We start from the raw sequence: 16,692 nt of genomic DNA, 5'->3' as shown, positions 1-16,692 counted from the left end.
AGATTATTTTAGAAAGCTCTAATGCTGCTAGGATACATATGACACGGCTGGGAATGAGGGCTATAACTTGCAATATGATCAAGACATAGTATTTAGGTTTTATCAAATTGTCTTCAGGTTATCAGGATTTATTTAGTTGTTGATTTGGCTGTCAGTATCTGTAAATGTGAAGCACACACAGAAGAAGCAATGTTCAATTAGGTGTCTTATTTTATCGGGGGGGGGGCGCGTAAGAATATAAGTGATTGGCATCAGGGTAGTCAGCTGGTAAAGTCCTGCAGCAAACAAAATACTGAACTCTAATTGGAAAAAAACTGGTGTAAATCAGAATTAATGAGAGCTCTAGCTGGATTATGTTTTATGGTTTAAATCCAACAAATAGCAGGGTCACTTATATTTCACAGTTACTAATTCCAGTCCAGCGTGGGGCCAACTGAAAGTTTTTCCCTCAGCTTTTGTTAAGGGCAGATATTTAAACATCTCCTGAAACGATAGGCATTGCGGGTGTTTTTTGAATGTACTGGACACAGTAGAACATATTCTTTTATACTGTCCATTGTACAACCAGCTACGCAAATGTACAACCAGCCCTTTTCTGGGCTGTCTAACATCGCAGCACAATGAAAATGGTGGTGTGTTAACCAGGGCATTTGGGTGTCCCCTAGTTTCCCTTGTATTTCTTGTGTCAATGTGGGTTTGTTGTTTTTGTACAAGCCTGCTAGGCGGTATAAGCCTTTGGCTTGCCAGGTTTTTATCTGGAGGTTTTGTGCTGCGTGGTGGAATAGTGAGTGGTGAGCCAGGGGGTTTAGTGGGGCTGGGGCTGGGGCCAGTTTACCTGCTTCTTCCTTCCATGCTTTAAGCATTGTCTGTGTGAACCTGTTTAGCGTTGTGGGGATATGTTTGGGAGGAATGGGTATGCCACGGTGGGGGTATTTTCGATTACGTCTCTCTCCAGGTGATTCCATTGTTTTGTTTCGTCTTCTGGAATGCATGGGATTATGTGGTGCACTTGGTTGGCGTTGTAGTATAGTTCTGTGCTGGGGATTCCTCAGCACCCTTCTGAGGGGGGGGCGAGGTGTAGGTATTTGGGGTTTATTGCCTCAAATTTTAGAAATGGAGCCAAATGAATTCAAGAAGCTACTCACTTGAAGAGTCACATCTGAAGTGTCCACTGCCAAGGCCTAAACATTGGCACCAGAGTTTAAATCCAGTTTCAGACATTCTTTCCCATTCCTCCCCAACAGAGTAGAAGGAGCCAGTGAATGTATCATAACATGAGTCATCTGTTGGTTGGTTTGATGTTCCAGGAACTGGAAAGGACACAGAATGAAAAGTAGTATGACAACATGCAGTACTTCTTAGCAAACAATCTCCCCCACACACACACTCAAAAGGGTGCCAGTAAGAATGAAGTCTCCATGCAGCGATAAATAGCACAAAAATCTATCTTAATTATCTTTGTTCAGATAATGATCTGGATTTCATTGCTTAAACAGGCTTCCTCTCCCACTAAGATTATTTGAATATATAACTCAGAGGAAGCAAAAGAACAGGCAGAAATGTATGCTGAAAGACACACAATTGAAAGAGGAGTTTGAGAGCTAGAATGGTGCAGTGGTTAGAGTGCAGTAGTGGGGGGATCAGGGTTCAAATCCCCGGTCAGCCATGAAGCTGGCCAGGGTCACTTTCTCTCTAACTAACCTCCCTGGGAGGTTAAACTGGCATGTGGCACGGAGACCCCTATGCATGCCATCCTGAACTCCATGAAGGATTAGTGTGATACAAGTGTGAATCCAACCAAACAAGGACACCATAGTTATCAGCGATCCTAAACCAAGGTTATTACACAAAAGAAGAGTGGAGCCCTTCCCCCAAAGTGCTTCCTTTCTACTTACCGACATTGCCCACTGTGACCACCTCTTCAAGGACTTTGTGCCTTCTCCTATTTTTAATTGCCTCCACTATGATGTTGTAGGTGGCACCTCTAGTAAGACCAGTAAGTGTAGCACTTGATGATGTGCCAGGAACTCTGAGCTACAATTTGAGAAGATGTAGAAACATGTTGAATTTTGCTTTCTTGAAGAATGAGACACTGGCTCTGAAAGGGCTGTATATCAAGTCGATTCTCTAGAGAGCAGGGTTCTGGGGTCCAATATGGCTTCTCTTTACCCAAATAGAGATGAGACAAGTCTCCCTTATTCCAGCACCTTTCCCCCTTCTTTTACAAATGCAGTGATGTGGCTACCTAGATCTACTCAAGTTGTCAAGAACAGGGTGAGATTTGAGCAGCCAATTTACTGCTTGGCCACTTTTTGATGTCACCTTCAGGGTGAGGAGCTGCCACAAAGTCTTCTTCCTGTGCAGCTCTAGTCATGTTGAAAGAGGAGCTCACAGGAAGTCTCTTTCCCACACCAGCATTTGCCCCAGTTTTTTGCAGGAGTGATAAGCCCATCCTGTTTTTGACAAGGCATTTCCTATCCAATAGGACAGAGATGAGGAACCTGAGTGGCCCCACCAGATATTGCTGGACTCCAATTTCTATCAGCTCCAGCCAGCATGGCAAGTAGTCAGTTATGACAAGTGTCATAATCCAGCAACTTCTGGAGAATCACAGGCTCCTCATTTCTGCCTTAGACCAAGAAAAAACCCTCTTCACAACCATGGATTCCCATCTGTAACAGCAAAAGCATGTTACTTTTGAAGTATTCAACACATTTCTCCGGTATCTTAGCTCTCATTTCTTCTATCTGTTCTGTAGTCTCTGTTCCCTATAGCTCTACTATTACCCTAGCAGACTAATTAGCTGCCTGCAATGACTCATTAAATGACCTATTTTCCATCACTGCACCTTATGCCAGGAATTTCCTCCCTAAATGTGTATTAATGCCATTTCTCTGCTTCCTTCTCCTTCATCCTCAGGACCGCAAAACCTCAAGGACTGCCTCTCCCCATATGAACCAACCTAGACCCTGTGATCATCATCTGAGGCCCTTCTTTGTGTGCCTCCTCAGAGGGTGGCGACACAAGAACGGGCCTTTTCTGTCATGGCTCCCCATTTGTGGAATGCTTTCCTCAGGGAGGCTTGCCTGGTGCTTTGGTTACTTATTTTGAGGCAAAAACATTCCACTTCTCCCAGGCCTCCCATTAAACCACCTATTGCCTTTTAAACTGGGGGGGTATTGTTTTTGTTTGTATTGACATGTATTTTTGTGTTTTTATATTGTAAACCGCCCTGTGATCTTCAGTAGAAGGGTGGTATAGAAATTTAAATAGTAGTAGTAGTAATATCCAACTGAAATTAAAGTACGTGTAACTTCAATGGGTACATTTAACCATTACCTTTAGCATGCCATCCCTGTTTTCATCATTGTCTTTATTAGATTGCAGATTCCTTGAGAATGGGGCCTTGAAGACAGTTTGCCTATGAAACTTGGTAAAGTGCCAGCGAGGGCGTTATCTAAACAAGCACAACGGCAACAACACTTTTCCAGAATTACCACTACATTTTAGAAATTAACAAAACCAAGTTACCTCTACAGGCTCTTCCTCGGCACCAACAGGTTGACAAGAGATAATGTATTCCGTGGTCTCTGAATAGGGCGTCCAAGAAATGGTTGTCTGAGAAACTGCTTCCTGGGGCCTCGTGTGATTATTCTTGGGCAGAAGGTTGTGGGGATAATAAGCATGTTCATCCACATCTGGTAGGTCTCCAGGCTGTGCATGTGGCCTACGCCCCACTGGGGTGGTGGCAGTTGTAGGGGTCCGAGACCCATATACTTCCACAATGACTTGTTGGCCTGGCTTGCTCAATATAGTCTGCTGACCAGAAGTCCCTGGAAGTTGGATACCATTTCCATTATCATGCGGGTTGTTGGTGAGATAAGGCGTGTTCTCCACAGTGCTGGGCACATCCAGGTTCTCTGACACACCGTGGCCAGAGTGTGGCAGCGTTACTAGCTGGGGAAGCTCATCTAGCCAAAGAGAGGTTAGAAGCAGTCAAAGCCAGGTTCTCCAGCCCCCTTCAGCAAGCGCTGCTTTCATTAGGAAACAAACTAAGCAGCTGCTCCATAAAACACTGCCTAATTCAAGCAATTAAACGTTAGCAGCATTCTCAAGGGTCCTGAAAAGTCATCATGCAGTTTCTCTATGGAGGCTACTTAGAGCACTTCAGTCAGAAGGCAAAAGCATGTGCCCACAGAACTCAAGATGAGCCAAAGTGATGACAATTTTTGTACCTTGGAGACGATCCCCTATGAAGCAAAAGAACCTTCTTGCCACAAATGATCTTTTGCTGAATGAATGAATGAATGAATGGCAGGACATTTCTATCCTGCCACTCTTCCACCATGGAAGGCAGTGTGTACATGACTCTCACCAGGCTGCATTACATACCCTCACATTATTCCCTGGCACCACTATATTCAGTTCCTTTGATGTAATGTCAGCTAAAGGCGAGAAATATTATATACTACATTACTCCTTACACCTATTTCCAAAATCATTTAGCTTAGGATGATAACACCTGAACTCCCCTCTACTTTACAACTACTTACCACCCACTTCAAAAGTGAATATGGTTTGAAACTGACAGAGTTATGTCAATCATCCATGACTGAAGCTCTTGACTCCCTTTCTTCTGAGAAAAAGCAACTCTTGTGTCTTAATAATGTATGAACAAGTCACTCAGACCCGCATGCATCAACTGATATCTACTAGGCAATATAGATTTCTCCTTTTGAATCTATAAAAAGCTAGATGGTTTACAATCCAGATCAAATCAAGCATTTGTAGGTTCCACTGATTTACAATTAAGGAGAGTTAAGCAAGTGCTTACCTCTCACCAACCAAATTAAATGTTGAGGATGCAACCCCATATACTATTGAATGTTGTGAAGCTTAATTTTGAGCAGACATGTTTAATTTGGATTGGAGTGTACCTCAGTTTCTAACAGATTCAGAGGTAAGCAGCAATATTAAATCAACCATCTTAAAAGTAGGAAACAGGAAAGACAAAAAGTGAAAGGAGGTTTGTCAACCGCAGCCAAATCTATTAAACTGCATTAGTACTTTGCAGGTCAGGATTACCAACTTATCTGAATATATACTGTATTTTTCGCCCCATAGGATGCACTTTCCCCCCTCCAAAAATGAAGGGGAAATGTGTGTGCGTCTTATGGGGTGAATGCAGGCTTTCGCTGAAACCTGGAAAGCGAGAGGCGTCGGTGTGCACCTCTCGCTCTCCAGGCTTCAGGACGCTATCTGCAAGCCTCGCGCACCCGGCGGGAGGTCCCACCGGGCGCGCGAGGCTTGCGGGTGGCAGCCTGTTCTGGGGGCTGGGGTCGGGGGAAGCTCGGGCTTCCCCCGCACCAGCTCCGTGCCTGTGGGGTGGGGGAGTATTCCCCCCCTTTATTTCCCCTCAAAAAAAATCTAGGTGCGTCCTATGGGGCGAAAAATATGGTATATACAGATTGATGAGTGTCTCCACTTGTGTCCAGCTATATAAAGGAAATTTTAAGCAGTGATGTGCCATCAGTTGTGTGGCAATGGCATTAACAGAAATTCAAAACAGAACTGCACCTAGCTTCTCTTTCGGGCTCAGTAAGATTGAAGGTGTTTTACCTGTTTTTGTCCTTCCAATCAATGGTTCACTCTTCTGATTATTTTTCACAGCAAATACATAGATGACATATTCTGTTCCTGGCTCCAGACCTGACAAAGGATTGGCAGAAACCCATTTTTAAAAGGAAGCAGTATTCAAAAGAAGCAGTATTCAAGGCCGGCACAACAGCTTGCAGTGCAATCTTATGCATGCTTACTCAAAAATAAGCCTCGTTGTTTTTCATGGAGCTTACTACCAGGTAAGTGGTTATAGGTTTCTAGTTTCGTACTCTATACACACACTGCTCCCATTTACCACCATCTAGTTATTATTCAGATAGGTATTTATCTTGCCAGGATAAGGTTTTGCTGGTTTAACTTCTTATATTTTAATATGGTTTCTCTGTTTTTCTTGTTTTATTACTTTCATCTCTCTGTTATTTAATACTGTTCATCTGTTGTCCTGTTAAGTTCAGATTTTGTAAATGCAGTCACAGTGGAAAGGTGGGATATACATGTTTCTAAATAGATAGATAGATAGATAGATAGATAGATAGATAGAGGCAGGCTTCTAAAGGTTAGAAGTGCTAATAAGGTTCATATTCTGAAACAACTGAACGAAAGTGGTCTATTGGCCTGCTACATTTTAGCATGGCCAGGATACGGTCCCAGACTGTTGCTATGCATGTAGGAGTAGGCTTAGTTCTCAACTGCTCCTATTCAGGTCTTTGGGACAAAATGCACTAGTTACAACGGGCAAGACTGTTGAAGCAGGGTCAAAAGTTGTCATTACCAAACCCCCAACCCACCAGGGATGGTCAAGCAAGGAACAGGCTTACCCCACCTCTCAGCTGAACAGCTGACTTCTTTGGGGAGGGGTACATACCTGTAATAGTGGCCTCCGTAGTGCCAGGGCGGGGACGAGGAAGCACTTCCCTAGGCTGCCCCCCAGCCTGCTCATATTTGATGATGTATCCTGTGATCTTGGCCCGGGGTGGCTGCCAAGTGAGCAGCAGGGAGTTGCTTGTGGTTGTAAGGAAGCGGAGGTTGGAGGGGGCGTCAATGGCTAAGGAACAAATAAAACCATTGAGTGCATGTATTTTAATATGACATCATATCCCTCAAGGGGGAAATACAGTTTCCATATGTTTCAGCTACAAGTCTGAGAACATTCTGCTTCTTCCCCAAAGCCCAAGCGGCGGGAAGAGAATCATTGCTGTAACATGCCACAGATGATTTACATGATCAAAGGAAAGGAAACCACCATTTCAGTTAATATGAGTTTTTATAAAGTACCATTACCAGTGGAAGCATCAATCACTACTGGGGAGCTGCGAGCATTGCCGTTCAGGGTGTAGATGTAAATCTTGTAGTCAGTGCCGGGCTGCAAGCCTGTGATTCAAAGTGAAATATTAAAAATAAAATAAACCTTGCTCATATAAAGTACTGTTCTGAACAGCATTGCACCTCAAGTCAATAAAAACATGTTAGCAAGGGCTTCCAAGGAGGTTGGCTGACAAGCCCTAAGGGTGGCATCACCATGAATGGCGGGGATGGGAATTAGGGCCTATTGTGCTGCTTCCTATTGAAGGTGAGCAGAGTTTTTGTCACAGACATCCCTGCTGCATTCTGAAATCATACTGAAAAGTAGTGGAGGTATGGAAAGGAAGAGCCAAAGAGACTCAGACTCTGAGCCTGGGCGCAGATGGGACGATGGGCAGTCACAGAGGTGGTGTGAAGAAGTTCACATACCAGTGATAGTGTAGGGTTTAACATCAGGGCCAATTGTTCGTTGAACGGGATTTTGACCATTTGCTGGGACAGCATCAATATGGAAACCAGTGATTGCCTCAGTCTTGGTACGCCAGACGACTGTGATGGTCCTCTCTGTGACATCTGTGACACGTGCCCTACGGGGAGGGCTGACATCTGCACATACACACAAACACCAAAAGTCAGGCAACTGTCCGTTAGCACAACAGTCTGCTAGTACCACAGTCATACACAGCTGTTTGGAAGACTGAAGGCTGCAGACACACTATACCTTTAAAGCACACTCTACACATATTTCTTCTCTCAAAGAATTTTGGGCACTGTAGTGAAGGGTTGCTGGGAACTGTAATTGTAAACTACAACAGTCAGGATTCTTTGGAGTGGAGGATAGCGCTTCAAATGTGCTTTAAAGGTAAAGGGTGCATTGCAGTCTTACAAACATGCATTGAGGCAAATTCCACTAAAAGGCCGCTTTAGAACTACCACTTATTTATACCTCCAAACCCAATCTGCCTAGTTCTCACTCAGGATTAGAACCAGTGATTCTAGGAACCCATTTCCAGACACTCCCAAAAAATAGGAGAAGAGGGATATGACCAATCTAGAATAGCATCCTGTATTCCAACAATGACCTCAAGTCCAACTGTCTGTGGAAAGGAAAGAAGCAGGACACAACCAGGGCAAGAGCCCCATTGGTGCTCCCCAATGACTTCTATTTGGAAACCTGCTGCCTCCGACCCTCCGACAGCCATCATGACTAGCAACTGCTAGAGTTTGTAGGGCAGCAGTTGAAGAAGGAGCAAAAAGGGTTTTCTTGTGTGTGTGTGTGTGTGTTTCTTTGTGGCTGATTAGCTGTTTTCCCTGTGTAAAGGTCAGAGGGGGCAGGGTTTCTGCTGAGGCAGGGGATTAGCTGTGGGAGGAGCTTATCAGAGTTTGTAGGGCAGCAGTTGAAGAAGGAGCAAAAAGGGTTTTCTTGTGTGTGTGTGTTTCTTTGTGGCTGATTAGCTGTTTTCCCTGTGTAAAGGTCAGAGGGGGCAGGGTTTCTGTTGAGGCAGGGGATTAGCTGTGGGAGGAGCTTATCAGAGTTTGTAGGGCAGCAGTTGAAGAAGGAGCAAAAAGGGTTTTCTTGTGTGTGTGTGTGTGTGTGTGTGTGTGTGTTTCTTTGTGGCTGATTAGCTGTTTTCCCTGTGTAAAGGTCAGAGGGGGCAGGGTTTCTGCTGAGGCAGGGGATTAGCTGTGGGAGGAGCTTATCAGAGTTTGCAGGGCATCAGTTGAAGAAGGAGCAAAAAGGGTTTTCTTGTGTGTGTGTGTGTGTGTGTGTGTTTCTTTGTGGCTGATTAGCTGTTTTCCCTGTGTAAAGGTCAGAGGGGGCAGGGTTTCTGCTGAGGCAGGGGATTAGCTGTGGGAGGAGCTTATCAGAGTTTGCAGGGCATCAGTTGAAGAAGGAGCAAAAAGGGTTTTCTTGTGTGTGTGTGTTTCTTGGTGGCTGATTAGCTGTTTTCCCTGTGTAAAGGTCAGAGGGGGCAGGGTTTCTGTTGAGGCAGGGGATTAGCTGTGGGAGGAGCTTATCAGAGTTTGTAGGGCAGCGGCGCGCGCCTAGTGGCGCGCGCAGTTATACCCATCTTTTAGATTTAGGGGAGCTAGTCTCAAACGTTTGTTGGGGGAGACCTAGGTTTTTTTTTTGTTTGTTTTTTTTGTGGGTGAAGTTATTTGTCCTGTCTTCAAGCTTTTTATGATGGAGGACCTCTGTAGCCACCCCCAACAACACGATCTCATGATGGAAGGGGAGGGAACAGCTGCAGTCGCCTGCGATTCCTGCGCAATGTTTGCCATCTTGCCAAAGGTTGCAGGCAGCTTTACCTGCAGCAATTGCATGTTGATTGCCCTTTTAAAAGACAAAGTCCAGCAACTGGAGGAACGTGTAGCTACGCTCCAAAGAATTAGAGAGCTGGAGCTCTTCTTGGAAGCAACAGAGCACACCGTCCCCACCAAGGAGGAGACAGGGGACTCCCCTGAGAAGGAGGCTTGTTCACCAACACAGGAGCCAGATATATGGAGAAACGTGACTCAAAGAAGTAGGAGGCCCAGGGTCCACTCTGATTGTTTAGAAATACACAATCGCTTTGAGGTCCTCTCCCCTAGCATGGAAGACGAAGAGCAGACTCCATTTGAGGATCTCTCCCTCATTACAGTCGATCAGGTATATGAAGACGAGCAGCAAAGTCAGTCCTCAGGGAATGTGCAGGTGACCTTGGAACGGACAGCTCACGGAAGAACCCCGACCAAACCTAAGAGGAGGCGTGTAGTGGTGATAGGGGATTCCCTACTGAGGGGAACAGAAGCAGTGATCTGTGGGCCTGACAAGATGTCTCGGGAAGTGTGCTGTCTCCCCGGGGCTAAGATCCAAGATGTAACTGAACAACTGCAAGGAATCATAAAACCCACTGACAAATACCCCTTCCTCTTGGTTCATGTGGGAACCAATGACACTGCAAGCAATAGCCTCCAGAAGATCAAAAGAGACTACGAGGCTCTCGGCAGGAAATTAAAGCAACTAAATGCACAAATTGTCATCTCATCTGTCCTCCCAGTTGAACGACGTGGCCCAGGGAGAGAGGGGAAAATAGTGGAAGTGAACAGCTGGCTTCGCAAATGGTGTAAACAGGAACGGTTTGGATTCTTAGATCACGGACTGCAGTTTCTTGAAGATGGACTTCTGGCAAGTGATGGGCTGCATCTCACAACGGTTGGGAGAAATGTTTTTGCCAAAAATCTCAGAAACCTCATCAGGAGGGCTTTAAACTGACTAATGTGGGGGAGGGAGACAGTGCTCCTGAAGGTAGGAGTCTATCAATTAATGAAGATGATCATCCAAATGTCATAGACCAAATGGAGCAAACAGCACGCGGACCTAGTGGTGGGAGGAAAAAATCCTTAAATAAGAGACACGGGGGAATGATTAATGGACTTCAATGTCTGTACACTAATGCACAAAGCATGGGAAATAAACAAGATGAGCTCTTGGTACAGCAAACTAAATATGACATAATAGGCATCACTGAAACCTGGTGGGATAAGTCCCACGATTGGAATGTAATAATGGGGGGATACAATCTATTTCAGAGAAACAGACCAGACAAGAAAGGAGGAGGAGTGGCGTTATATGTCAGGGATGTGTATACCTGTGAAGAGATCCAAGATTTAGAACCTCAAAGCCAAAGTGAGAGCATTTGGGTCAAAATTAAGGGAGAGAAGAATAACAGAGACCTCATTGTGGGAGTTTACTATAGATCCCCAAGCCAAACGGAGGACATAGATGATGCCTTCCTGGAACAGATGGCCAAGCATGCAAAAGGAAGGGAGATAGTAGTAATGGGGGACTTCAATTACCCGGATATTTGTTGGACGTCAAACTCAGCCAAGAGCATAAGGTCAAACAGATTCCTCACTGGCCTTGCAGACAACTTCATTGTCCAGAAAGTGGGAGAAGCAACAAGAGGAACAGCCATTTTAGATCTGGTCCTAACCAATGTTGATGACCTGGTTAGTGGGGTAGATGTGGAAGGATCATTAGGCGCGAGTGATCATGCTCTTCTGAAGTTTACTATACAGCGGAAAGGAGCAGCCAAGCATACTAGGACTCAATTTCTTGACTTTAAGAAAGCCGACTTCATAAAACTTAGGGAAGTGCTGGGTGAGATCCCATGGACAGCAATACTAAAAGGAAAGGGAGTTCATGATGGCTGGGAGTTTGTTAAGAGGGAGATAGTAAAAGCACAACGACAGGCAATACCAATGAGACGGAAACATGGAAGGTGCCTAAAGAAGCCAGGGTGGCTATCTAAAGAACTTTTAACTGAATTAAGATTAAAAAAGGATGTGTACAAAAAATGGAAAAGGGGGGAAACCACCAAAGAGGAATTCAAACAAATAGCCAGCACGTGTAGACACAAAGTCAGAAAAGCTAAAGCACAGAATGAACTCAGGCTTGCTAGAGAGGTTAAAAGCAACAAAAAAGGCTTTTATGGGTATGTTCGTAGCAAAAGGAAGAACAAAGAAACAGTGGGGTCACTCAGAGGAGAAGATGGTGAAATGCAAACAGGGGACACAGAAAGGGCTGAACTCCTCAATGCCTTCTTTGCCTCAGTCTTCTCCGATAAAGAAAACAATGCCCGACCTGAAGAATTGGGAGCAAATGATTCAGCAAAGGAAACACAGCCCAGAATAACTAAGGAGATAGTACAAGAATATTTGGCTAGTTTAGATGTATTCAAGTCTCCAGGGCCAGATGAACTGCATCCAAGAGTATTAAAAGAACTGGCAGATGTGATCTCAGAACCACTGGCAGTCATCTTTGAGAATTCCTGGAGAACAGGCGAAGTCCCGGCAGACTGGAGGAGGGCAAATGTTGTCCCTATTTTCAAAAAGGGGAAAAGAGAGGACCCAAATAATTACCGCCCAGTCAGTCTGACATCAATACCAGGGAAGATTCTGGAACAGATCATTAAGCAAACAGTCTGTGAGCACCTAGAAAGGAATGCTGTGATCACCAATAGTCAGCATGGATTTCTGAAAAATAAGTCATGTCAGACTAACCTGATCTCGTTTTTTGACAGAATTACAAGCCTGGTAGATGAAGGGAACGCAGTGGATGTAGCCTACCTTGATCTCAGCAAGGCATTTGACAAGGTGCCCCATGATATTCTTGTAAAGAAGCTGGTAAAATGCGGTCTTGACTATGCTACCACTCAGTGGATTTGTAACTGGCTGACTGCCCGAACCCAAAGGGTGCTCATCAATGGTTCCTCTTCATCCTGGAGAAGAGTGACTAGTGGGGTGCCACAGGGTTCTGTCTTGGGCCCGGTCTTATTCAACATCTTTATCAACGACTTGGATGATGGACTCAAGGGCATCCTGATCAAATTTGCAGATGACACCAAACTGGGAGGGGTGGCTAACACCCCAGAGGACAGGATCACACTTCAAAACGACCTTGACAGATTAGAGAACTGGGCAAAAACAAACAAGATGAATTTTAACAGGGAGAAATGTAAAGTATTGCACTTGGGCAAAAAAAATGAGAGGCACAAATACAAGATGGGGGACACCTGGCTTGAGAGCAGTACATGTGAAAAGGATCTAGGAGTCTTGGTTGACCACAAACTTGACATGAGCCAACAGTGTGACGCGGCAGCTAAAAAAGCCAATGCAATTCTGGGCTGCATAAATAGGAGTATAGCATCTAGATCAAGGGAAGTAATAGTGCCACTGTATTCTGCTCTGGTCAGACCACACCTGGAGTACTGTGTCCAGTTCTGGGCACCACAATTCAAGAAGGACACTGACAAACTGGAACGTGTCCAGAGGAGGGCAACCAAAATGGTCAAAGGCCTGGAAACGATGCCTTATGAGGAACGGTTAAGGGAGCTGGGCATGTTTAGCCTGGAGAAGAGGAGGTTAAGGGGTGATATGATAGCCATGTTCAAATATATAAAAGGATGTCACATAGAGGAGGGAGAAAGGTTGTTTTCTGCTGCTCCAGAGAAGCGGACACGGAGCAATGGATCCAAACTACAAGAAAGAAGATTCCACCTAAACATGAGGAAGAACTTCCTGACAGTAAGAGCTGTTCGACAGTGGAATTTGCTGCCAAGGAGTGTGGTGGAGTCTCCTACTTTGGAGGTCTTTAAGCAGAGGCTTGACAACCATATGTCAGGAGTGCTCTGATGGTGTTTCCTGCTTGGCAGGGGGATGGACTCGATGGCCCTTGTGGTCTCTTCCAACTCTATGATTCTATGATTCTATGATTCTATGCTGATAGTCCATGAATAATCCTCTTTTAAAGACATCTAGGTTTGTGGGCCTCAACAGCAGATTGTGGTAGAAAATTTGCTATTTGTGGTGTGATCTTCCTTTGGTCTCCCCTGAGTTTTTCAACACTCAGCCTTATTTGATGGTCCTGGGTTCTAATACTGGGCAATTGCGGGGACTTATCCATCCTCTTTCTTCACACCATGCATAATATTATACACCTCTATCATGTTCTCCCCCTTCCCACTTATTTGCCTTTTCTCAAAACTGAAAAAGCTCCAAATGTTTTTGCCTTTGAATCAGTGACTCTATGGCTATTTTGAAATGTTGAGTAACTTACTCTCTAGGGTAGTGACTACACCCTGGGCAGGTCTGCTGGTCAGAGAGTCCTTCAGAGCATAGATGCTGACTTCGTATTTGGTTGCCACCTAGATGTAACAAAACCATGGACTGTTAAGAGATTTACATCCTCCAGAAGGTCACAAAAAGCTGACGCATAAGCCACTTCAGTAAGCCTGCTCTTTGTTTATATTCTCTAATCCAATGCATTGTGAAGTGTTGGGAGCCTTATTGAGCAATCAGAAAAGCAGATGGAGTCAAATATTCAGGTGACACAAAGAAACGAGCCTTTTTCAGTGACTTGCATCCCTTGGTAATTAGCTTTGATCTGCTCTTTTGGAGAATTGCATATTCCACATGTTAGAGCTTTTTTCTGGGGGAATTCAAGGGTATGCAGCACTAGCCCTCACCCACCCCAAAATGTTAAAAGTATGTCACATACTGTAACAACTTCATGGTGAGAAGCACCACCTTCTTTCAAAAAAACAAAACCGCACTGTCCCTATGCATCTTTTATGAGATATATAGAATGAAAGTTACACACGGCAACAGTGACTGCAGTCCCAGGGACTGTCAGGAGATATACCCATAACTCTCTGTCTTCAATGGAAACCCCTTTTGGAGGAATGGGAGGCGGTTTCAGTGCCTATGCTGCTTGCTGTAATGTATTTATTATTTGCTTCATTCAAATGCAGTTATGAGAGAGCGCTGAATGTGTAGTCAAGCTCAATAGAGGGGGAACTTCTGCCCCAAATAATGTTGTGGCTTCAAAACAATTATAACCAAATGCATTTAAAAAGAAGAATTTTACCGCAAGTGGTGGTCATGTAAAATAATCCAGGAATTATGGGAATTAAGGGGGGAAATACTTAAGAGAACATTTCCCAAGAAACCAGAAGTTTTTCTACTGGGAATACATAACAGAAGTCCCCAAGAATACAAAAAGGATTGGAAAATGTTTGTAGAGTATTTAAAAAAATCAGTGTAAACAAGTGACCAGATTAGCAGGACTTGAAAAAAATCAGCAGTGTAAGAGGAAGTAGGAGAAAATTAGTACAAAGAGTAGAACTTTGGTAACTAAGAATACGCAGAAGAGAGAGAAAAGAAAAGATACCAGAGAAGGAGAAGAAGGGAAGTCCTTAGGTGTTTTGCGTTGTGTCCTTGGTTTGTAGTGGTTTTGTTTTCATTTTCTCCATTTATTGTTTACTTATTCGTTTTGAACTGTATGTAAAAACACAAATAAAAAATCCTTTCAAAAAAATAAAAGAAGAATTACCATGAGTCCTGAGACAACAGCCGATGTGCTATCTGGAGAGAGGTTAATTTCTTTCATTGGCCCGTTCTTATCCTTGGGATTCACTCTGATGCGGTATCCAGTAAGCTGAACATTAGGTGCAGTCCAGGTGACTGTCAGGCTGGTTGGAGCAACCTGAATAAACTTCAGGTTCATAGGAGGTGGGATTGCTGTCAAATTTAGGATTAAAAATTTAGATTACTTCAGGAGTAGTAATGAGTACAGAAATGGCTAGCCCTGCTGTGAAGTCACCGGTATCATTTCAGGTGACTGCAGTTTTGATGATGTGATCAGGTATCTTTAAAAAATCTAATAGAAAGGAAGTTTCAAAATCCAGGTGCCTTGAACAAGACAAATATGTATTGAAATATTTTTATACATGGATCATCAGTAATGGAAGATAGTTGCTGGAAAAACAGGGACCAACTAAGCTACAAAGTCATCTTTAAACAATGCTGCCACAATTGAACTGAGTAATACACACACACACACACTCACAGGTGTGGAGGTGATTGGTGCTGTTTTCTAATGTCCCTGGTTACAGATTTAGAATTTTAAAGAGTGGTTATAGGTATAATCAGGCAGCACTCTGCTGTGCCTGCCCCAAAACAGGGTCAATTATGTGATTTTGGAAATATCATGATGATTTTATAGAATCAACAATAATCAAGATTATATGACGGTAACACGTTGCAGAGACATTTATTGACTAGGCTGACAAAGGATAATGCCCAAAATCAGTCAAATTCTGTACTCAAATGTTGTGTGCGAGTACTAGTGAAATTAAAAGGATGTGCAAGGAAGGACTGTGGGCATAGGCTGCAATGGTGATCAAACTGGTGAGAAAGGAAGAAGGGCAAATGGAAGTGTCATAGGGGACCTTCAGAACCCCTGCCCAAGGCTTTTTTAAAAAGTGAAAACTAATCACCTTTTCTTTTATCAAAGGTAATCTTTTTAAGGGAGGAAAAGGCTACACGTCCCTTGATTCCAAAGTCAATATATGTGATGTGTGTGTGTGTGTGTGTGTGTGTGTGTGTGTGTGTGTGTGTGTGTTGCTTCTGATATCCTTCATCTTCCATGCAAAAGAAACCCATGTCTCTATGTCCCCACACCAAAGGCGTTCCCCCGAACCGGGGGTCTCATAGATGAGAAACCAGCAGCACTTGGAAACTGTTCTGGCCAGCCAGGCAGCGAAGGCAGCAGCTGCCCTGGCCACCGGGTGGCATTGCTATGTGTGTACCTGTGGACTGGGTCCCAATCAGAGGCAGGCTCTCCAAGCCATTGTGCAAGGCAACGATGCGGACAGTGTACTCAGAACCAGGCCTGAGGCCATGCAACTCTGCAGTGTCGTCTTCGCCATCTGGAGCAGGGAATAGCTCATGGATTCCATCCTCAGGGGTTGAGTAGGTCACCCTGTACCTGGTGACTTGCCCCTGTGGGCTTTCCCAAGCAATTTTGATGGAATCGACATCCACCTCAGTGAATGTCAGTCCTTTAGGGCGATCAATGTCTGTTAGGCAAATTAATGATGAAAGATTAAGTGGAGGGGAAGGGTGGGGAAGCAGGTTTGGGTAGCACAAAGCACTTTGTTACAGGCATGCAAAGCAATCTTCTATTTCTCCACATCCCGAAATAGAAACTATTTATTTATTTTATTTTGCAGCCTGCAGAGCCATTTACAGCAGCACAATGGAGGTGTAGCAGTTAAGACTTGTACCATGTTTTTCAGCTGTATGTTATGCTATTGCAAACAGCAATCAGCATAAAGCACAAGCTATTTGGGAATCGAATGGCTGGTAGTCACAGCAGCACACCTCTGATGGTTTCAGCTGATCTGACCATTGCATTGATGCTTTTGCTGCAACCCAGAAAACCGG

General features: G+C 44.3%; 1 protein-coding gene across 8 annotated transcripts in view; it reads right to left on the bottom strand.

The window, feature by feature from the left end:
- The window catches only part of FN1 (fibronectin 1), a 76,329-nt gene that overhangs the window by 3,711 nt on the left and 55,926 nt on the right, over positions 1–16,692 (bottom strand). For 4 of the 8 annotated variants that reach the window (XM_082221452.1, XM_082221453.1, XM_082221455.1 and 1 more), the window contains 10 exons: positions 16,056–16,325; positions 14,798–14,985; positions 13,523–13,610; positions 7,351–7,527; positions 6,901–6,990; positions 6,485–6,664; positions 5,620–5,709; positions 3,532–3,971; positions 1,896–2,034; positions 1,146–1,310 (listed from right to left, as the gene is read on the bottom strand). In XM_082221452.1, the coding sequence (XP_082077578.1) occupies positions 1,146–1,310; positions 1,896–2,034; positions 3,532–3,971; positions 5,620–5,709; positions 6,485–6,664; positions 6,901–6,990; positions 7,351–7,527; positions 13,523–13,610; positions 14,798–14,985; positions 16,056–16,325 (1,827 nt within the window). The remainder of the gene's footprint in view (positions 1–1,145; positions 1,311–1,895; positions 2,035–3,531; positions 3,972–5,619; positions 5,710–6,484; positions 6,665–6,900; positions 6,991–7,350; positions 7,528–13,522; positions 13,611–14,797; positions 14,986–16,055; positions 16,326–16,692) is intronic. The other 4 variants (XM_082221454.1, XM_082221457.1, XM_082221456.1 and 1 more) reach the window with 1 other exon arrangement.

The sequence above is a fragment of the Podarcis vaucheri genome (assembly GCF_965113315.1).
Source record: "Podarcis vaucheri genome assembly, chromosome: 1".
NCBI classification, from domain to species: Eukaryota; Metazoa; Chordata; class Lepidosauria; order Squamata; family Lacertidae; genus Podarcis; species Podarcis vaucheri.
This window is presented reverse-complemented; position numbering and strand designations above follow the sequence as displayed.